This window comes from Pseudonaja textilis, chromosome Z (assembly GCF_049901715.1).
Source record: "Pseudonaja textilis isolate UNSWEBS1 chromosome Z, rPseTex1.2, whole genome shotgun sequence".
Taxonomy (NCBI): domain Eukaryota; kingdom Metazoa; phylum Chordata; class Lepidosauria; order Squamata; family Elapidae; genus Pseudonaja; species Pseudonaja textilis.
The window spans coordinates 110,519,723-110,543,433 of record NC_142008.1 but is presented as its reverse complement, the minus strand read 5'-3'; the positions used below and the strand labels follow the sequence as shown (position 1 = coordinate 110,543,433).

The following is a 23,711-nucleotide window of genomic DNA, read 5'->3' as shown; positions in this document are numbered from 1 at the left end:
CTGCTTTTCATATTCGCCCTAGAACTCTTGACGTGCATTAGGCAAAATTCGAGAATTAGAGGACTGAGGATTAAATCAGAAGAGTATAAAGTATAAGTTTCGCTGATGATCTGGTTTTCTTTTTGGAGGAGCCTATAGAAAAAGGACATAACTTATTAGAAGAATTAGAACGATTTGGAAAAGTTGCAGGACTCAAAATTAATAGGAAAAAAATGAAACAATGACTAAAAACTTAACAGGAGACCAGAATAAAGAATTAGAGACATCAATGGGAATACAGGTGACAAAAAAAAATTAAATACCTAGGAATTTGGCTAACTCCACAAAGCAAATCACTAAAAGAAAACAATTATGACAAACTACTCCAACAATCTAAGAAAGATTTAGATTCCTGGAGTAAATTACAGCTTTCTTTACTGGGCAGGATTGCCTTGATTAAGATGAATATGCTTCCAAAATTTCTATATTTATTCCAGACAATTCCAATCAAATTAAATAAAAAAATTTTTTTATAGAACTAAATAAGATAACGCTAAAATTTATTTGGCAGGGAAAAAAAGCTAGGATCAACGTAAAAGCCTTACAAGATTTGAAAAGCAGAGGAGGGTTAGCCCTGCCAAACTGGGAAATATATCATACGGCAGCCATTTTACTATGGATAAAGGAATGGGTGAATCTAACCAACAAAAGAACACTAATATTAGAAGGCCACGATATGCAGAAAGGATGGCACGCCTTCCTGTGGGAAACTGGGAAACCCAGGCAATCATATTTCCATAGGCACCTTATCAGGGACTCGCTACTAACCAATTGGAAAAAAGTACGTAAAAAACTCTATCTAAAAATACCGATTTGGCTTTCTCCAATGGAAGCAATAGTACACCCTAATAATTTGGATATAACTAAAATGATTAAATATGAGAATTTATTAGACCCACAAGGAAAGCTGAAAATACGACAAGAATTACAAGAGCGAGGATTTATAATTGATCAGTGGGTGTACCTTCAAATCCATAGTAGATATAAACAAGATATTAAGGAATTCGGAATCTACAATAAATTGCAGACTTTAGACAAAATTCTATTAGGACCGAATAAAAAAAAATATATCTAAATTCTACAAACACTTATTGGAAACGGAACTAGAACAAGAGATTGTCAAAGGAAATATGATTGCGTGGAGCAAAAACGTGGGACTGACTATCACCCTAGCAGAATGGGAAAGGATCTGGAATAGGAACATTAAGATCACGAAATCAGCAGCTTATAAAGAAAACTCATACAAAATGTTTTATAGATGGCACCTGTCCCCTTTGAGATTGGCGAAAATGCACCCCAACACAAGTCCCAAATGTTGGAAATGTCAAAACATAGAAGGTGCCTTCTTCCATATGTGGTGGTCATGCAAAGAAACTCAGAAACATTGGCAAAAAATTAGGCATTGGCTAGAGATTACTAAGGAACAAATTGAGTACAAACCAGAGTCCTTCCTTCTAGGAATTTTTGATAAACAAGTATCCCAAAAATCGAAGTATATTATAATTCATATCCTAACCGCGGCCAGAATGGCGTTCGCTCAGTGCTGGAAATCACCTTCTATCCCCACTGAACAAATGATCATTCAGAAAATTTTAGAATGCGCCGAAATGGACAAACTAACCCAATCATTAAAAAATAAAGAATCCTCAACCTATTATAACAATTGGAATCCTTGGTACAATTGGCTAAATCAAAGATAGACTACTTTGAGAAAAATTGTAGCCAAGGGCTACCTAAGCAGAGTTAATGAAAAGTACCGCTGACGATATACTTGAAGAAGAAAGGACCTTACAGACAGTCACAAAAATATGGTTTTATTTTAACTGTTTTCCCCCATTCTTTCCCCCCCCTTCCCTTACCCTTCCCTCTCCTCCCTCATTTGCCCTTCTCTCTTTCCCTCTTGGCCTCTGCCAAGGCCTGTTTGCTTTCTCTTCTGTATATAATTTGTAGATGTGTTGTTTTTAATGGTAAAATTAATAAAGTTTTTCTTAAAAAAATAAATAAATGTGGTATATTAGTTTTACATTTTAAAAACATCTATATCTTAAGTACATTCTCTAGATTATGATATAATTCTGAAAAATTAAGTTGAAATTAAAAGCTACTATTATCGTAGTTTTACAGTTGTTATCAATAACAGGTTGGGTCACTTTGATCCAGTCACTTTCTCTCAGCCCAACTCACCTCATTGGGTTGTTATTGTGGGAAAAATAGGAGAAGAAAGGAGAAATAGATTTATCTCACCTTATTTATAAAAATAATAAAATAGGGTCATTTTTTTTAAAAAAATTAAGAAATGGATGGAATAAAGAATTGGAGGTTCTTCTAGTATCTAGACAATGAGAGAATGTTTTAACTTAAGAATATCAATGGACCTCAAATTACCATTTATATAACTAAAATATTTAGAATTTTTTAGACTCATACATTTATATAGAAAGACTGTCAAAAACAGAATTTGGCCGGAGTGGTAATAAAGATAATTCTTCTTTAAAACACATGTTTTTACACTGTCTTACATTTATCATGTTTTACGAGAAAGTATTATATAAATACAACTGTTCCCCAAAAGCTAACATTTTCAGATCAATAGTGTGTGTGTGTGTGTGTGTGTGTGTGTATCTATGTATGTATGTATGTATGTATGTATGTATGTGTATATATATATATTGCTAAAATTATATAACCTTTTTAATTTTATCACATTTTTCACTTTTAAAAAAACATTCTTTTTAACTTTTTTCCTTTTCTGTCATTATTTTAAAAGCAATAAAACAATAAGTTTTTTTTTTAAACATTGGGGAAAACATGCCCCCAAATACCAGTTGCAGGGAAAGAATAGCTGGAAAGAAATACACTTTCACCTCGTTTGGTGAAGCATAGCAGAGATATCTGTCTGGTGACTATTAGAGCAAAACTCTGGCCTAAGATGAGCTTTGTCCCAATATAACCAGGCTATTATCATGTTCTTAAAAGAACATAAGAGAAAATGGAAATTGAGTCATTAATATTGACATGTATATCACCAAAGTAAATCAATCCTTCAGGCTATGGTTAATACTTCAATTTATAGTGGAGAGAATATCTAGCTATCTGGATTGTATATTCTGAGTCCAGAATTGTGAACAAAGAGCTTCTGAATTCTATTCAACACCTAGAGTTTATTATATAACCTGAAAGTCCTGTTATCATATCGTATCATATATCATATCATATCATCATAGCATATCATATATCATATCAGGACCTGCTACATGCAACACAGCAGATAATTTAGTGTCCCTCCAAATATAAAGGCGTTCGTTATTATGCTTCCTACCACTGTGGTTTGACCTAGAGTAGAACACTTTATTATTATGAAAGAGTGCACATCTTCCATTCTTGCTCAACTAAAATGTGATTACAAATCTCATTTGAATGGAAGGGGGAAAAACCATTATGGAAAGGCAGAAAATGGCCCTTAATTAAGCTGAGAGCTTGCTTGGAAGCAATGGTTCACAATCTTACTTCCAGAAAAACCTTGTTGTTAATCAGGATTTAGTAAGCTTCTGTGAAATATTTACATAATATTCACTATGTATACCCTCTTCCACTGTAATCTGACTGCATCTTCATCTGCCTTTTTAAGTCCTGGCTGCTCCATTTTTTCTTCCAATGTTCTCTGCCTCAGCTCCACGAGCACAGGTCTAAGCTAATGCCCTGGACTGGAAGAAAAGGAGATTGAGATTAGTATTTAATATACTAAATGAGAATTTACAATTTAGAGCTAAACTCTATGCTTCTTAACTCCAAGACTCAAAGAAGCCGAAGTATAAATTTATCACATATTACAATCACAGAAAAGGCCAATTAAAACTAAAATAGTGCATTTCAAAATAACAAAATGGCCTAACTTGCACCTTTGATTTAAGTCTTCCAGTAAAGCTTATTTCTCTTTCGAATTTATAAACACTTTCCTTGATTGCCACATTTGTTTAAACTGAAAGCACTGTAACACAAAAAATACTTAGTTATACTACAAGAACCTTGGTAGGCAAATTTCTCTCCTATTGCGTTCTGAGTTTATAAATCCCGAACAGATAAACTGACATCAGCAAAGATCTGCTTCCAGGAAAAAAAAAATCTTGTAATTTGATGTCTATACTTGCTATACTTTTCAGCCCAAAAGAATGCTGGAAAAAATTATGTAAAATAGCTTGAGACTCTTCATCAGCAAGGTAAGTTAACAGAATATGATCAAATTTGCTACGATTGGAGAAATAGGTAAAAGAAAAATTGAGTCAGACAATGGAAAGGATTAAACTGGGGGGAGGGAACAGGGACTCTACAGAAAAACACACCCCAGAAAAAACATTGTTTTCAATGTACCCCTATTTATTTAATTTATTTATTGAATGTATATGCCCACATTCTCAATCTCAATCAGTCGTATCTAACTCTGGGTGACTAATAATACTAAAAAACAGAACAAAAACAATGTAACATTTGTTTGTTGAGATGTGTGGCTATAGAAATCAAATAAATAAAAAATGCTTATGGGAGAGGCATTTGGCAGCTTAGTTTCTTGACAAATGCTCCCTTCCCTCTTTCTGCCCAGTCATATGATTCATAGCAAAGCATTTGTTGGCCACTCCTTGTTTCCCAGTACACATATGCATACAAAAACACACAAAAACAACATAAAGTAATTTGAAAATAGTCATACACACACATAGGCAACTCATATGCCTATTACATCCTTACATGTACTTTATATGCAGTCACCTTGATCAAACTCTTAACAGATATACAGATACTTATACCATGAGACAGGATACAAGTGCACATAAGGAGACAGTGTATGTTGTACACACAAATGCAGCATGTTACTTTGCTACACAAAAGAAAATAAGGACCCCTCCTATGATCACTGCTGCTAAAAGGTATCAAAATCATCTTCTTCATACTTTTTCTTCGTTTCTCAAGCTGTCTACAGAGGTACCATTAAGTATATTTACATACCTTAGAAAAGATAGCAGCTGTCTACCAAGTATATTTATGTGTATTTAGATGCCCTAGAACAGGGGTGTCAAACTCGCATCAACACGGCGGCTTCACATGACTTATCGAGATTCCTGCCCCATTGCTTAACCGGGCATGGGCATGGCCAGCGTGTGACGCATCTGGCCTATCGACCAAGAGTTTGACAGCCCTGCCCTAGAAGGTGTTAGTACTTAATTGGAAAGTAAGCAGATTCAGACTTGGTTAGCATTTGGATCCGGGAAATCATCAGGGTTATTGACTAGGCTGGTTAAAAAAAAAACAAGAATGCTGCCAAAAAACCTAAATGGGAACAATCACCAGAAGTTGAGCTCAACTTGAAGATGGGATGGAGGTCTTTATCTTATCTGTCACTTATTTATCTGTCATATTTTATGAATGTAATCTGGGCAATATGTAATAAAAAGAATAAAAAACTTCTTAAAATAACTATGAAAATATAATAAACAAGCATATGAAGACAATGGGAGAGTTTAAAAACTCATATATAATAAAGCCATTTTATTAGATTTATATCCCACCAAGACGGTATACAGCAGTTATCAAACTCGCCACCTCACGTTGCTGTCACATGACATTTTGCAACATTTTTCCCATTCGCAGAGCTGGGGTGGTTGTGGCCTGCATGTGACACATCCGGCCCACAGGCTGCCAAATGTGACACCTCTGGATACAGTATATAATGCTTCTACCTCCTATTTTCCCCCATTAACAACTGTGTAGATCAGGCAGAGAAAGAATGGACCAAAGTCATCCAGCTAGTTTTCATGCCTAAAAGACTAGAGGTCAGTCCGTTGATTTCTAGGCTGGTGCCTTGTACCACCACATGGAGGTTGCTATCACTAATAAGTTATTTTTTTTCTCCAGCCACAAAAATATTATCCTACTTTGTCTTTTGTTTAATAGGAACTATATGTATAGGAGTATTGAAATACAAGCAGTTAAGGGCAAACATCTCATCAGATAACTCAAGGAAGCACTAAGGACCTCAGAATTATTGAGACATTGGTTGGCTGGCTGCACAATTTATCTTATCTCATGTTTATCCATATGTAGAGTTGCTAGAAGGAAAGACAAGCTCGCTTATTGTGTGCCAGATACAATCTTGAAGAAATTTTCTTCATAAAGCAAACAAATACACAAGTACGGCAAAAACCACAGGTGGCTCTGTAGCTCTAAGTGTTTGTATCCAAACTTGGCAAAACTCAGGTGTACGGACTTAAACTCCCCAAATTACCCAGCCATTGCCAAGTTTGAAAAGCACTGTTCTAATGAGGTAATTTTAGAGAAGTTAAACTATGAATGCATTTACAACAGTTGTTAAGAGAATCAGAAGCCACTTTCTCACATTTTTTTCTTTTGATCTATTTTTTCCTATTTTCTTTCTTACCTTTTCACTATGTTCTTTATTTTCTAAAATCTGTATTGTTTTTATGTTAATATCTCTTTAATAAAGATTATGTAAAAGAAAAAACTCTGTCTATAGATAACTACTACAACAGTAACAAGAAGAAAAAGCCAATTTAAAAAAAGGTGCAATTGCTTACATAAAGTCTGCATGTAACATCTGTCTGGACTAAAAAAAAGTAGTAAGTATAAATGAGGAGTAAATTGTGTGAGATAAACATAGCACTTGGAAGATAGGTGCTATCAAGGAGTAGGAGCAACAAAGAAAACATTGTGGTTACTGTTTTTATTTGTATACTCAGAAAATGGTTCATGTGGAGAAAAAGGTGTAAAATACAATTAAATAAGAAGTGTACAAAATTATCCTGCTTCCTGAAGGATAGACTGCAGGAGAACATGTACACATCAGTGCTCTGCAAAGCTGGGCAAGAACTCAGCAAACCAATGAGGGAAAGGCAGCCTGCCAACTTTCACAATTAAACATGCCCCAAATTGACTTTTATCGAAATGCGATACAGTCGTTGGAAAAAACATCCCACAGCATTGCAAAAAAAATCAAAGGGGACAAACGCAATATAAAATGCCATAGTTTTTGGAAGCAAATACACACACTCCTGATTCCTTGAAGTAGGCACGACTATTTATAGGTCATAACAAAGTGATGATGCATGTGTAACTGACGAAATGACTGTTGCAAAAGGGGAAAAATGGTGCACTGCAGTAACTCCTTCATGTCAAAGTTGACTCCAGGCAACTACACAAATCACTGCAGTTCTCTGTGGCTGCTGCCCGTAGCAGGAAGGAAAGGCCTATTGGATTGCTCCAGGCCAGGCTACTGATGAACCCAGGAATGTTTTAGGGAATTATTCCTGAAGCTCTGCAGCATGCTCTAGACAAGGCCTTATATTGCTATCTGGAATGAGCAGGCAACAAGAGCCTTAAATTGGACAGTGTACTCTCTTCATGATTGGAGATCCCATAGAGCTTCCTGTTTTCTGAGGAGCTTGGGGAGATAAAAACACTTCTTGTGAATACGTCTGGAGAAAGACAAAAGAGCAAATCCAACTGAGCATGAGTAAGAGCTCTTATGCGGACTCATGTGGTGACAGAACAAATGATAAAGTGGGCCAATTTTATTGTGTCTGGAAATAATTGACCGGCAGCCTTCTTTTGGGTGCCCAGATCCTTTCTTTATAAGGAGAGATTACTGAAGCTTTTTCAGGCTCACTGTTGGGCAAAGTCATTGGAGTATACTTGAGCTGGACACAATCTAGCAATAGCAATAGTACTTAGACATATACCACTTCACAGTATTTTATAGGCCTCTCTAAGCAGCTTTAGAGTCAGCACATTGCCCCCAACAACAATTTGAGTCCTCATTTTACCAACTTCAGAAGGATGCAAAGCTGAGTCAACCTTGCCAAGTGAGAATCGAACTGCCAAACTGCTAGCAACTGGCAGTCAGCAGAAGTAGCCTCCAGTACTGCATTCTAACCACTGCACCACCATGGCACTTACCACTAGGCAGGTCTTATGCAAGTGATTGAAATATAGTCTTACTATCTGAAATAAATTTAACCTGGTTAGGCCTGAAGTAGATAGGGTCTTTGGAGCTGTGAGCTCTTCTACATTTTAGATCCATGTTATTCCTAGTTGGTCAAGGCCAGTCGGGAGGAACATGTAGCTGTGTCCAAGTGGTAATGAATACTTTTTTGCAGAAGATCCCTTGAGGACATGTAATGGTGGTAGTACATCTGTCTTTGTTTTTCTAGATCTCTCATCAGCTTTTGATAGCCCTAATCATGGTACCTTTCTGATTAAGTCCATAAGTTAGTTTTGTGCTAGTTCTCCTCTTTCCTTCAATGCTAGTTCGAGTTGATGTTGATGGGGATGGGGCGAGGTGTAACACTAAATCTCTCTTATCTGCAGTTCCTCAAGCTCAACTCTCTCCCACTCATATTTAACATCTAAATGAAATCACTGAATTTTATTTGCCAGCACCATCAATACCTAAATGATACTCAGCTATGTATTCCACCCTTAGCTGTACAATTTGTTCAAGGTTCTTAACCAGTGACTGGAAGCTGGGAGTTTGGATGGGGGAGAATAGGATTCAGCTCAACCCTGGCATATCCAAGTGGTTATAGACCTCTGAACCTATAGATCTGCTTTTACATCTCTTACTGCTATCGGAGTAGCATTTCACCAAAGTTAATATACCATCTGGAGGGCTTCCTGAACATACAACTCCTGCTCTAAAAGTTTTGCAGATTCGTCCCATGTATCAGTTGTGCTCATTTCTGGATTACAACGGTTGCCATTCATACCTTTTGTCACCTCCTGATTGGATAACTGCATTGTGCTCTAGGTGGAGCTTTCCTATAAGAACACTCAGAATGTAGCAGTGCTTAATTTGGGGTACTCTAAAGTTTCCCATGTAACATCACTGCTGCACAAGTGACATTGCCTTCCAGTATACTTCCAGAGGCAATTCAAGGTTCGTCATCACCATTAAAAGCAATCAGATTACTTGCTGAATTGACTACCTGAGCAATTCTTCCCAATTTCAGAATCCTTCAGGAACATTATTAAACTGCAGATATCACAAGGATCTCAAATTTTAATTTTAAAATATATTCTTAAAAACTTGTAAAACCATGTACTTTCATAAGGTTTTGATATTCCACCTGAAATATTATCATAATTTGAGCAGGAAGGCTGAAATCTCATGAAATCTTACAGTAGGTGAATTTTATCCATTAATATAAAATTAATGGATAAATTTAGGGGCCACCTACAATACTCTTACAAACCACTAGTTATCCACAGACTGTAGGATGGGAATTATTGCTAAAGAATGATGAAACTGTACCACATAATGTTTCATCTACTTAACCCTTCTTAAAATGCACCTAGGTTTGATGCTGATATACATCTTGTAAAATAATATAAATTGAGAATTAAAGTTATTCATGTAGACACATATCCAATGAACAAAAAGGATTAAAGGAGTTATTCCCTTATTACAATTACTTCTTTCTAGCAGCATCTCAAAAAGGTATTATCTGCAAAGCAAAGCTGGGGGCCTAATATAGCTATAATTACATAATTATTTTAGATGCATAAACATAGACTGGTGAAGGAGAATCCTCAGTTATCAAAAGCACAACTGCCAGATTTCCCAGAAGTGATTCATGTTAACAGTCTTTGCTGAACAGAAAAGGGGGCTTTACCGCATAAGCCTTCACCTGTATTATTTTACTTTCATAGACGATGCTCTGAAAAACTGCTTTTTTTAACTTCTCTTTTATTCCACTACCCTTTTTCAAAAATTTCAACTTGCTTCAATTGGGGATTTGAGGGCAATTTAGGACAGATGCCTTTTAGAACAAAGTAAGATTCAGAAATCAGACAATGAACTACAGACTGGCTGGATCTAAAGACTGTTGACAAATCAGTGTTGTTATTCAGAAACTCCACAATGAAGATGTGACTTTGACTCAGTGGTGACTGAGCAAAACCTGGTCTAACCTTAGACATTTTTTAAAAATCAGACAGGAAAAATCAACAAAATTAAGGGAACTGAAATTCTCCCAAGTCATTTCCCATGAGTCTTGCTCAGCATTTCCTGGCACAAGAGGAAAAATAACGAGAAGGAATTTGAAAAACTGAGCAGATCAGCAAACTCAGTACTCCAAAGGGAAAGCATAATTTAAAGACAATAAAATTAGCTTGTTTTAACAAAATAACAAAGTTGGAAGGGACCTTGGAGGTCTTCTAGTTCAACCCCTCTTCAAGCAGCAAACTCTATTCTACTTCAGACAAACAATTATCCAAACTCTTCTTAAAAACCTCCTGCCTGTTGGGAGCACTCATAACTTCTGGAGGCAAGTTGTTCCACTGATTAATTATTCTAACTGTCAAGGAATTTCTTAGTTCTAGAAACTTCTCACCTTGATTAGTTTCCTTCCATGTTAGAAGCAGAGGAATTCAGAGCTGCTTCTAATAAGATTGATCAGGAAACTATTCTCTCTTGTAAATTTAAAACATGCCAGTCAAACTTTGGCATAAAAATGAGAAATGTATTCTAAGGTGCCAAATCTGGAAAATACAATCATGGGTGAAAATGACATCTGTCAACAATATTTAATATGAAATGGACAGGCCCACACACACTTCTCTGATATCATCAACATACCTCCCAAAACACAGAAAATATTTCTTTGAATTAGCAACAAGGAACTGTGCTTCCCACAACTTCTAAACAAGAAGCTTCCAAGACCTACTCATCTCTCAATGTTTTTCTACCAACAAGATATTTGAAAACAAGCACCAAATGGTTCTTTTACTAAGCAAGGCACTTGCAACCAGTAACTTTGTTCCATTGGCAAAATTACTGGTAGCCTTTAAATATCCAGTCATCCTCCCACCAAAGGTGGCCTACCTTCAACCACATCTGTGCGAGGGTTGGTGATCTTGTCAGAAGCAGGTTCGACAGCTTCAGTGGCCAAGGAAGTGGTTGCTCGTGAAAAATCACTGGCACCCTCACTCCGGCTTGTTTCAGGCACACTTTCTCTGGAACTGAACCGGACGCAGGAGCTAGAGCGGGAGCTGAGGTCTGGGCTAGTATCAGATAGTCCTGGGATATCATCAATTTTAGTAGGGGTAACCATAAACCGAACAGAAGCCATCTTGGCAACAAAGATGGCAGAGTAACCGGAAAAAAATCAAAACAAAAACCCTTTTCCCTGATCAGTTTAACCTAAAGTCACCTCAAGTCGTAAGAGGAAGACCATTTAGAAAAGTAGAGATGCCAACAATGTTATCCAATACTCTCTCATGAGGAAGATTCATGTCTACCATAGATTCACAAACTGCTTCAGACTGACAGTGTGATATTTTGACATCAATGCTTATTAGGTATATTTTTAGAAATACAGTCTAAGATTGAATGAAGGCAATATACCATGATTTTGTCAGTTAATGTTTCACAGATAATTACGCTGAAGATTCCCATGCATCAGACAAATATGTCAGAGTTTTCTGTTCTTAAAGATAGCTTAAAAGTCAAGAAAGGAAAAAGATTTGCAATTTTTATCTGTCAAAGGGCCACACTGAAAAATTCCAGCCATATGTCTGGGAAAGCAGCAACAGAGAGAGAACCTGCTGTTAAGCTTTTATCTCAGCAAAATGCAACAGGAAAAAGTATCCAAAGGCAAAGATCTGCAAGATATGCCAAAATGCTAGAAAGTCTGAACTGAATGTAGTAAGGTCATAATCCACTTGTTTTCCTTGGTGAATGCCAGGAAAAAAATATTTTTCTTTGCAAACGTTCCTTATGATTCTGGTGCAGAAAAAGATAACAGAGGGAGGGAGGGAGATAGGAGTCTTTCTTTTCTTTCAATCTTTTTTTTCAAACCAAAGAGAAAAAATGTCAGATTCCAGTGCAAGAACTTAAAGAACAGAAGGCAAAGTTATCTCTTAAGTACAACATCAAGAATTCTTCAAACTTTCAGTTGTTTTTGAAGATCTTGGTAGAAGATAACCATTAGATGGACCTAGTGCAAGGAAATTATCAGTCCTCCTCAAATTGTAGGATTCTGGAAAAAAAAACAAGAGTGAATATGTATATATCAAAAAGACTATTATACAAAACTATACTGAGATTGAATCTGTAAAATCTCACTAACCCAAAGTTCCCCTACAGGTAGTCCTTGAATTACAACAGTTCATTTAGTGACCATCCAAGTTATGACGGCACTGGAAAAAATGATTTATGACCATTTTTCATACTTACAACCGTTGCAGCATCCCCATGGTCACATGATCAAGATTCAGACAGTTGGAAACTTGACTGATATTTATAATGGTTCCAGTGTCCAGGCAGGTCACCTTTTGAGGCCTTCTGGTGAGTAAAGTTCACGAGGAAGCCAGATTCACTTAACAACCTTGTTACCCACTCAATAACTGCAGTGATTCATTCAACAACCACGGCAAGCAAGAATGGTAAAATTCACTTAACAAAATGTTTCACTTAGCAACAGAAATTTCAGGCTCAGTTGTGGTCGTAAGTCGAGGACTACCTGTGCTTGGTGATGTGTTACGCCAAGAGAGAGAAAGGACCATTTCGTAACTATTATTGCAGGAGAGTTCACGAAACGGCAGGAACCTCACATTTCCAGGTCTCCGACCCACAGAATGATGGCAACGCTTTTAAGAACATGCTGATTCTGGCTGCAAAAGGTGCTGGGCAGTGGTGGGATTCAATATTTTTTTACTACCAGTTCTGTGGCCCTGACTTGGTGGGCGTAGCAGGGGAAGGACACTGTAAAATCTCCAGTCAGAGATGCTATTTGCCGGTTCTCTGAACTGTTCAAAATTTTCAATTCCAGTTCTCCAGAACTGGTCAGAACCTGCTGAATATCACCACTAGTGCTGAGGCACACAAGCAGCTTTGGAGGCAAAGCAAGTGGTCATGAGAAAGGCCACAAGGCACCCCAGACCTTCATTGATGAGGTAAACCAGAGCAACATACACACACACACACACACACACACACACACACACACACACACACACACGCGCGCGCCACAAAGGACCCTAAAGACTGAGGACTCACAGATCAATTACAATGAGAGCAGAGTCTGCAGCCTTCAAGCCCTACCCGCGTCCAAAGCTGATGGGTCTGGCTTCCTCACACCTCAAAGTCACGCACATAACACACACTCACACCCATCCTCCGCCTCAGCGGGAAAGAGCCCGCAAGAAACTCTCAGGGTGGTGGTGAGGGAACGAACGTGAAAAGATACAGGTGGGAAGGCGACACTGCGCCTGCGCCATCCTCGCGCTCTTTTCCTCCACCAACACCACCACCACCACCACCACCACCACCACCCTCCCTTTCGGAGCTCCTCACGTCCTTTGATGCGGAGCCCACCCATGCACTCTCCCCCCCCACACACACGGGACAGAGTGGCCGTTGCTTTGTTTACCTGCGGGCGCGCGAGAGACAGAGAGGCTCCTTCCCCCAACATTCCAAAATTAGGGTCTTGCCCGCGTTCTCAGACCTTCGCCGTCTTGTTTTGGCCGGCTTGGCTTCACTTGACCGACCAACCGGCCGGCCGGCGCGCGCAGCACACAGCGGCAGCTCCCGCCCGCCCGCTGGTACTGCCGCTATCTCAGATGCTGGGAAAGGAGGGGGAGGAGGAGGGAGAGCGGGCTCTCTTTAAGTGTCCTCATCCTCCCCTGTTTCCACCGCTATCAACACCCCCACCCACCTCTCTGGGTTTTTTTTGTCCGCGCAAGCGCAGAAAGAAATAGCGGTTACTGTTGCTGGGGTTTTTTTTTTAATCTTCAGAGAAGCGCGCGAAGGCGAGGGAGATGGGGGCGAGGATTGGGTAGCCTTTGGAAACGGGAAGTCGGGGAGGAGAGAGAGAGAGAGAGAGAGAAGGGGAGACTACAAACGCGCGAGGGTTGTTGGGGATGTAATTTCACTAGAATGAGGAGGGTCCTTCTGACCGCCAAGATTATGCCGCTGAAAAAAATTATAGCGAGAGGAAGGATTAGGGAGATTTCGGGAAAATTGGACGAGCAACTAATGACTGAGGCTGCGAGTTAACCTGAGAGCAACCTCTTTTGGTGGGCTTAGCTCCCCGCCCCCATACACACAATTTCTCTAAATAGCCACAGACAGGATTCACAACTTGTGTGGCATCTAATTCATCCTTAGCCAACCTTGGCTTTTCTGGGATGATAAGCTTGGTTGGACCTGGTTCCTCCTTGCAAAATCTCAGGGCTGGAGACTTAAACTGGAAATGGATTTGGGGTGGAAAACCCCAGAATGCAGCAATGGCAAATGGCACTTGCTTTATTCTCAATAAGTCACTAGGAGCAGAGCTCAACTCAAGATTAGTCTTGTTGGAAGAAATATCCATAGCAAAAGAGGAATAGCAAAAGAGGAAATGCAAATCCTAGGTGCTTGTCTGAGCTAATTTGGTCAACCTCTGCCTTATTGTTTATCTGAACTCCCAGGACTGCTCTGGGGGTCATGCAGTGAAGAGGCTTGTATTCTGAAAGGGTGTTGGGCAATTCCTGTTGTCTTAATGGCTTTCATCTTGTATTGGGTCTTGGGTGAGGGGCTGCTTCTAATCTTATCAATCTGCCTTTGTTAGCTGTCAAACTTTGCTGCAAGCAGTTTCAAAATGTCTTGAATGGATTTCTGCCTGCAGTATTTGCTTTGCTTATGAATAGAGCCATGTAGATAGTTGGCTTCTTTCAAGTAAGCTCTTTATCTCTTTTAAGTGCTAGCATCTGCTTTGGGCTATTAAGAGAGACGTGGGGGCTGCTTCCTGCCTCTAAACACATGTTTCTCCATTTCTCATTTAAGGAAATATAATATTCTGCCTTTTTTTAAAAAAAAATCCTCATTCTTCTGGGAGGGTGGGGCTGCCCACAGTCTCTGGCAGTGTTTCTCAACCCTGGCAACTTTAAGATGGGGGTTCAATTCCTAGAATTCTCCAGCCAGATTCTGGGAGTTGAAGTTCACCCCCCCCATCTTAAAGTTGCTAAAACATTGCTCAAAGGTTAAAGGCACATAACAGTGTACAAAGAAAAAAATCATTACATGCAGTGATATTGTAGAATAATGCAGCGCAGCCATTGAAGCAATGCAATATTAAAATGCATTTAACTCCAGGGCAGTGATGCCCTTCAAACAGATATGTTGTAATATCAGAGCCCTTAGGCCATTAGAAGTGTTTTGCTGGATTTGGCCCCAAGGTGACTTTTAGGGCATGTATCCCATAGGGGTTGATGCATCTGGGAAACCTGCAAGCAATACAAGGAGACTAATAGCTCTTTTCCATGCTTGCTTCTGAGTCACTGGTGCTTATTCAGGGCACATGAGATATTCCAAATATATACCTCCCAAAACTTAGTGGTCATGGAGGGCCTAATGTTACTCTAATCCCTTTCTAAAGCCATCAAAATTATTGGCATCACAATGGAAGTCTGTCTTGTCATTTTTACCCATCCTAAATAATCCCACCATTAACTTGTTTTGCTTTCTCTCCCCTTCTGAAAACCTTCTGAGAAAGGAAAACCATATTTAACTCATTAAATTAAATGGATAAATCAGAAGTGAATTTGCTTCCCAACACTATAGGAGGGAAGCAACTGATTGGTCTGTTAACTTTTTCTAGTTCTTGACCAAAATTATTGGATCCTCTTGGTGGCAAGACTGCTAGACCGACTTTAAAAAAGGAAAGCAATTCTGTGAAGACATTTGGAAAGGATTCAATGTAGAGTTTCTGAATCATCTCAGCAAAGGCCAGCGTGAGTCATAGTCCATCATATTATAAATGGGCAGGTCAAGTTTAGTAATGGTTTTCTCCATGAAGCTTAAGGGAGCTTGGTATGCTGCCCTTTCCTATCTTATACTGAGATACTAGTTTGAGGCCAAGGACTTGAAACAGTCTTCTTAAGATTAATCATGCATGCTAACCAGTTGCACATTGTCCCCCCTGCAAGTCCTAAGCAGCCGAAGGGTGTTGGGGAAAAGATAAAGTGATATGATCCCATATCTGTAGAAAACCACCTGCTTCACACCCCAAAGCTATCCAACCACACTTTGGTTCTGCGTAACATCCAATTCTGGCATACCACCTCAAATATACTTGCAAGCATTATAGAAATTGTTTCCCATTTTTTTACAGACTTCTGGTCAGCAAAAAAAGCTGCATCAGCCCAAGCAGCATGCATGAAAGTCACACTGGGCGCTGATTCAGCCTTGCTTAACTCACGTGAGCCTCTCCTCTGCTCAAAATCTAGCAGTGACAGCCCTTCTGTTTATTGTTTGGCTTCCCCCTACTTCTAGTGCGGTTTCAGCAAGATGTGAACACGAGACATTTTAAGTAGCAGCCTTTGGCTCAGATCAGCTCTTCCCATCCCCAGTTTGAAGCAGGAAGTGAAAATCCAAGCAACACAAGGATAAGATAGAATTTATAACAAGCAACCCCCTTCAGTATTCTGCATCCATGCGATGCCAGGCAACCGGCAGTAGAAAATAACCATCTGCTGAAGTGTCTTGTGTGGTTTATCACCCTTTCTCCAAGAGCATTAAGATTTTCAAGAACTGCGAAGGACAGATAATATGTCCAAGATACACAATAAATGAATAGAGTACCTTTATTGTCATTGCAGTCAAAATACAGTGAAATTTGAAAGTTACTCCAGCACAGTGCCCTAAACACCACATCACAATCACACTAGAGTATTTAAAAATTAAAATAATTAAAGTAATAATAATTAAAAACCTAGTCTAAAACCTATTTAAAACATATATTAAGTTAGATAGTTTAAAATGCCACTTTATACATAGGACTAAACCACAAATGTACTGTTTGATTCAGTCTATTAGTCCCCATTTTAAGACACCTATAATGTCTCCCTGATGGTAACAGGTGAGGAGATTGGCAATCTCTTGATAAGAATCAGATGAGACAAAGTTTCTTTTTTGGGTTCTCAACTATGGCACAAGAAATCTCATCTGTAACCCACTGAATGAAATGCCCCAATCTGTTGAGACTAAGCAACCAGCAAAATTCAAACTGCTAAAAAAAAAAAAGAAAGACCTACATTAATGTGGCTGCTATTGGCATAGATAGGCCTGATTGAGAAATAAGATAATGTAGGCACTTTTCTGCTCATTTGCAAGAATATCGTCAAGGCATCCCAATTCCAGAGAAGCCATCTTCTCATCCAAACTTTAGATTTATTGGATTCAGCTGGAATCTGCCCTCCTCTATTTTAATTCTATACTTTGATCTTTGAGCATGAGAAGGGACCAGTGTTTTAGCCTTCTTTGTTGGCAACTTTTCAGAGAGTTGAAAATCATTATTACCCTTTAGTTTTCTCTATATGTTCATCATCTCCCAGTTCATCTTTGTAGTTTTTATAAAACTTGCTTCAATTCTTCAGAATTTTAAAAAGTAGTACCCAGTATTGAATTCAAGGTGGGCATCCAACTAATGCAGAATAAATAGAAATTGTTACTTATGATTTGGAAATGATACTTCCTTTGAAAAAGCCTACAATATTTGCCTTCTTTGCATCACTACCCTGCTGACTCAGATTGCTTATAATGAACTGCTATTCTAAAGCCTTTTTTCTAAATGTTACTGCCAAGCCCCATCCTATATTTATGCATTTGTTGTCTTTTTCTCAGAGGGATGACTTTGCATTTGTTTATTCAATTTCACTGTTATTTTCAAGCCATTCTTTAAAAATTTACAAGAACATTTTGGATTATTTTTCAGAGCATTAGGTATCCCATCCAATTTTGTAATATCAGTATATTTAATAAGCTTTTTCTGCACCCAAATTATTTACAAAAAAAGAAAAAAAACGACCTAAGGAAGGACAGAAGCTTATGGTACCCCACTCAATATTTCCCTACAATGTGATGAGAAATTGTCAATGAGGGTGATTTTCAACATCCACTTGTTGTGCCACATCTCCCAAAATTAGCTGGTTAACTTAAGAACTAAAAAAATCATCCACTCAAAATACAAGCTGCTATTTCCAGCATTACTGATATTGATAGCCCCACCATACTCAGGGAAAAAAGTAAGCTATCCTTCTCAGCAAAATACTACATGCATTCATCATGCTAAAGAAATAGAACAGTGGAAAAATCTGTCAGGATTCCAGCAATCGCTCTAATTAAATCATGATTCCCAAGCCAACCTTCAAAAAACCTTGAAGGATTCATTAGAGGCGACATACTGGCACTGCCCTATATGAAACCAACTCTGGCATACATAATTTACAATCAGCTGTAACCCTGTTTCCCCCGTCCCCCCTGGGTGTCTCATAAACCAGATTCTCCAATTGAGCACATTCACGGGCTGGGTGTCATCATGTTTTCCATTAAATATATTTGTGGGCAAAAACACTTGTATTTTAGTTACACTCTTTTAAAGATAAGAGTTGGAATGTACTTTAGCTTTCAACTGCTCTTCCTCTCACCCACTTTTTATGGCAACTACTAAAACAGGTATAGGAATGTTTTATGAGTTGACACTCGGCTCCTCTCACTTCTTGAAGGTGGCCTATATAAAGCAAAACAAATTGAGTGTAGATATAGAATTTAGGGTTGCGAAGCCCCCCCGAGGCTTGGTTGGATTTTCTGCACGGAATCTTGCTATAAGGCAATCAGCCTGGATGTTCCTACTCTACCCAAGATGCCTCTGATAATGGGTAGCCCTTCCACTTGATTAAGTATTGGCATTGTCTCCTGTACCACCTCAAATCAAGGATTTACTGCACCTCATAATGGGTTTGGCCTTCTATGACCACGGGGTCTGGGGGCTCATGAGGTAGGGGCCTGAGAGTCGATCCGACCACAGGTTTTAAGAGGCTACTATGGAATACCAGGTATATCTTCCCTAGCAATCGGAACAACTTCAACTGTACTATGACTGGGTTGATAATCTTTATTATGGGGAATGGCCCCATAAACTTTGGCCCATTTCTTGCTTGGGAGTTTTACCCTCAGATATTTTGTGGAGAGGTAGACCTGCTTCCCCATCTGGAATGGCCACTGCAGGGCTGTGTTTGTCTGCCTGTTTTTTAAAGGTCTGCACTGCTTTAGCTAGCGCTTTTTTAACATTCTCCTAAGTTGCTTTCAGCGTTGACATCTACTTGATCAGGCTGACTGATGAGGGGGAAATCCCTTGGATACTCAGGCATTGGGACAAAGTCCATACCACTCACTACTCTGAAGTGGGTGAGTCCTGTGCTACTATGAACAGGAAATGCAACCTCTGCAAAGTGGCAGGTCTGCCCAATTAGATTGCTGATAATTCACATAGCACCTCAGATACTGCTCTGGCATTTAGTCTTTCTGTCCCCACATTGGTGTTGGATGAAAGGCTGAACTAAGACCCTGGGATGACCCAATAGACCACAGGAATTCCCTCCAGAACTTAGCCATGAACTGGACCACTGTGTGAGATAATTCTTCATGGTACTCCATGCAGATGGATAGAGGTGCTGTGCTTGTTTGGAGAATAAGTCTATTCCAGTCCAGATCACTGTGTTCCCCCCACTTTTTGGCAACTCCACTATGAAGTCCATTGCAATCTCCTCCCATGGCCTTGTTGGCTCTGCTACCGTTTATAGCAGTCCGGAGTGGTGGTGGTGGTGTTCCTGGTCGTTTTTTCATTGTGGCAGATGGTACAACTCTTCACATAACTGTCCACGTCTTTCTTTTTGCCAGGCCACCAGAATTGCCTCCATGCTAAGTGTAAAGTCTTTAAGAACCCAAAGTAGCCTGCTGGTTTGGCGTTGTGGCTCCTCTGGAAACAGGGTCACAGGTGACTGTAAATTATGTATGCCAGAGTTGGCTTGCTGTCAGGATTCCAGCAATCGCCCTAATTAAATGATTCTTGAGCCAACCTTCAAAAAACCTCAAAGGATTCATTAGAGGCAACTTACTGGTACTTCCCTGTATGAAGCCAACTCTGGCATATGTAATTTACAGTCCCCTGTGACCCTGTTTCCCCCCTCCCCCCTGGGTGTCTCATAAACCAGATTCTTCAATTGAGCACATTCACTGGCTGGGTGTCATCATTCACGTTCTCCAATTAAATATATTACTGGGCAAAAACTTTGGTATTTTAGTTACAATCTTTTAAAGATAAGGTTTGGAATTTCACTTTCAAGTGCTCTTCCAGATTTCCTGCCCCCTTTTTTTATGGCAACTACTAAAACAGGCATAGGAATGTTTTATGGGTTGACACTTTATTTCCAGAATTACATGGCCAGGAAAAACATGAATAAAGTAATTTTGTCTTGCTTGCAGGGTGTCATAATTCCTCGTGCACAAAACACACAGGGCATTAAGTCAAGTTTGAAAAACATCAGCAAAGTAAGACAACAATGTGGACGGCAGAATGCAGATCATCAGGTATTCTTCATCTTCTTCTTCAAAGCTGCTCTCAAAGCTTATCTTGCCACCTTTGTAACTTGGGAGCAGGATGGAAGCATATTTAAACCACAGGCCGAGGCTGCTGGGTCATCAGGACACCAAAACGTTTCTTGATAGTGATCCTGTGTCGAGAATATTTGTCATCAGGTGAGAAGCGGGCAGGGTGGGCTGAACATGTTGGCTGGCCGGACGGATCCATTTTCTACAAAGCCGGGGAGGCAAGACAGAACCATGTGTTAGTTTCAAGAAGATCATGTATTGGCTTTAAATCAACATTTTCCATCTTAAAGCCATGCCAGCCCCTACATCTCGGATGAAATAGCTGCATGAGCATAACTTATCAAAAGCTCACTGGAACCCTATCCAGAACATGTGCAAAGTATTAAAGATCATGAAAAATCAATGCTGAGATACTCAGTACTCTACACAAGGATTATGTTGAAATGCTACTCTTTAATTCAGAGAAGTATATTCAACCACCAATCAACTGACCCCCTAAGCAAACTGGAAAGTGCTAACAGAAGTTAAAATCTTCCTCATAATATATGAATGTAATGTTTGGTTCCAAGCAGTGTGGCTTTTTGCAATTGATAGATTGAAAGTTGGTCAATGTGCATATTTTTCTAAGGGTCAGCTAAGAATTATTGGTCTGGTACCAAGAATGCTGATAACCATTGGGACCACTATGGCAAATTTATGCTATAATTTCAAACCTTGATATTTTGTGATTTTCTCCAATTCTCTACCTTCTATTCTACTATTCCCTGGTATTGGCACATCAATTATTCACATTTACTTCTTTTCAATCTCAGTTAAACATGGAATGTGATGGGGTAAGACTTTATCAGTATGTATGCAGCTTTATTAATAAATTATAAATTATTATTATTGGTGCATGCTTTGCAACCAAAGCCCTAATATCACAAAACAAACATACATGTTATAGCTCTAGCCCTGAATTGCATATTTGTGATTTGAATATCTTTTTATCAGTTTTTCATTTTTAGGAATATGAAAGGTTCTAAGGACACAGTAAACAAATAGTCAATTCCCAAATCTAGATAACGAACTAATTCTAACTTTTTTTTTTCCACATCATTTCCCCCTTTTTCCTGCCCACACTAAAAATCTCGAAGAGCCTAAAAAAATAATTATCCTAGTTTTAAATTGAACAAAAAATATTCCCATATTACACTCTGGAAATGAATCCAATTGCATACGGAGATCATTCTCCATCTCCCTTTACTTTCCAAAAGATAATTAAGAAAAATACTATGAAAAGAACTGTTTGCAAGCTTTATCAGGTGCATCAAGATTAGCTGCAAGGTAGCAAAAAACCAAAACAAAATAGGACAACCATTTGGATGAATCGTCAAAAGGCGATTCATATTGCTTGCTATATTATATAACCATATTGGTCGCCATATTATAGAAAAGAGGTAGAGATTCTAGAAAGAGTGCAGAGAACAGCAACCAAGATGATTAGGGGAATGGAGGCTGAAACATATGAAGAATGGTTGCAGGAACTGGGTATGTCTATAGTCTAATGAAAAGAAGGACTAGGGGAGAAATGATAGCAGCCTTCCAATGTTTGAGGGGCTCCCACAGAGAGGAGGGGGGTCAAGTTATTTTCCAATACACCAGAAAGCCAGAGAAGAAATAATGGAAAGTGATCAAGGAGAGATTCAACCTCGAAATAAAGGAATTTTTTCTGAACTAATCAACCAATGGAACAGCTTCTTGTGGGAGTTTCATCACTGGAAGAGATGGAAGATCTGGCCAAGATGGTGTAGGTGTAGGGTCTCTGCTTGGGGATGGGGTTTTGGACTAGATGACCTACAAGGTCCCTTCCAACTCTATTAATCTGTTAAACATAAGAACGGTTGCAGGAACTGGATTGATCTAATTTAATGAAAAGGCGTAAAGGTGACACGATAGCACTGTTCCAATAATTGAGGGTCTGCCACAAAGAAGAGCAGATCATCCTATTTGGCAAAACACCAGAAAGCAGGACAAGAAAGGACGGATGGAAACAAATCAAGTAGAGAAGCAACCTAGAACTAAGGAGACAGTGAAAACAATCAATGGAATGGCTTGCCTCCAGACTGGATTACACATTAACAGAGTTGGAAGGGACCTTGTAGGCCATCTAGTCTAATCCCTCGCCCAAGACGTTGTGGCCGCTCCAATCACTGGAGGCTTTTTAAAGAAGAGATTGGAAAGGCATTTGTCTGAATGGTATAGGCCAGGGTCTCCTGCTTGGGTAGGGGGCTGGATTACAAGACCTCCAAGATCCCTTCCAACTCTGCTACTCTGTTCTTTTCTGTTGCAATCAAGCCTTACCTTGAGAGTGTAGACTCTCTCTCCTTGTTCATTGATGTAGTACTGCAGAAACATTGTGGCCAAGCTGCAACCGCAACGTCGCTAACTTCACAGGTTATTATGAAACAAACAAAAAATACCGCGTACCTTACCCTACCCCGCACACACACACACACACACGTGGATATCACCGCTTCCGTTAAACCCCTATCCGCCAAAGAAGAACCGCCCAAGAAACGGAGCATTCTGGGACGTGTCGTTTTATTAAGCTTCGAGCTCCACTATTCACGTTACTGCCTAGCTCGCTGTGCTCTCCTGGAAGTTGTAGTCTCTTCCCTCAATGAATTCTGGGATAGTCGGTAGTCGTTCTTCTCCGCGCCAAGCCTCATTATTCTGCGTCAGGAGCTGCAGAAAACATCTTCGCTGAGAATGTGTTTTTCGGAGGTTTTCGCTTGACTGGTTCTCTTGCTAAGAAAATACAGTCGTAGCATTAAACAAATGCAGAATAGTTGCGTAACAAGTAGCACTTTGCATTAGAAAATATCGAAAGGGATAATTTTCCCGAGATCTGCAGATCATGGATGTTGCTTAGTACAGTAGATAAACAAGGATGGAGTGATAAGGGCCTCAAAATAAAATAACCAAAATGGCCCTACGTGACGTCCTGATTTGCAACTGTGCAAATCAGGTTGAGTTAACTTACCCTTGTTTGCACAATAAACTAGTGGCTTGAGTTTAAAGGCGTACCAAGCCCACACCCAATTATCATGTCTGTGTTTGCACATCACTAACTCACAAGCTAGCTAAACCGATGTTGTATTTTCTGCATTTTGCATTAAGCCCCACCCATGGATATTTTTTTTATGATCCACTACCAGAAAATCAGATTTGTTGACAAAACGATCCTAGCTTA

At 39.3% G+C, this 23,711-nt stretch overlaps 2 protein-coding genes across 7 annotated transcripts in view; both read right to left on the bottom strand.

Moving 5' to 3' along the window:
* SLC12A6 (solute carrier family 12 member 6) overlaps positions 1-12,089 on the bottom strand; it is a 52,931-nt gene extending 40,842 nt beyond the window's left edge. For 3 of the 6 annotated variants that reach the window (XM_026722556.2, XM_026722557.2, XM_087915218.1), the window contains exon 1: positions 10,931-12,089. In XM_026722556.2, the coding sequence (XP_026578341.1) occupies positions 10,931-11,177 (247 nt within the window). In that variant the 5' untranslated portion in view covers positions 11,178-12,089. The remainder of the gene's footprint in view (positions 1-10,930) is intronic. The other 3 variants (XM_087915217.1, XM_026722558.2, XM_087915221.1) reach the window with 2 other exon arrangements.
* An 8,181-nt stretch (positions 12,090-20,270) lies between these two features.
* Positions 20,271-23,004, bottom strand: NOP10 (NOP10 ribonucleoprotein). The gene is made up of 2 exons (XM_026722555.2): positions 22,820-23,004; positions 20,271-20,678 (listed from the first exon to the last, which is right to left on the bottom strand). Exons 1-2 carry the CDS (start codon positions 22,871-22,873, stop codon positions 20,538-20,540), a joined length of 195 nt encoding a protein of 64 aa, XP_026578340.1. The 5' UTR covers positions 22,874-23,004; the 3' UTR covers positions 20,271-20,537.
* Positions 23,005-23,711: the final 707 nt, after the last annotated feature.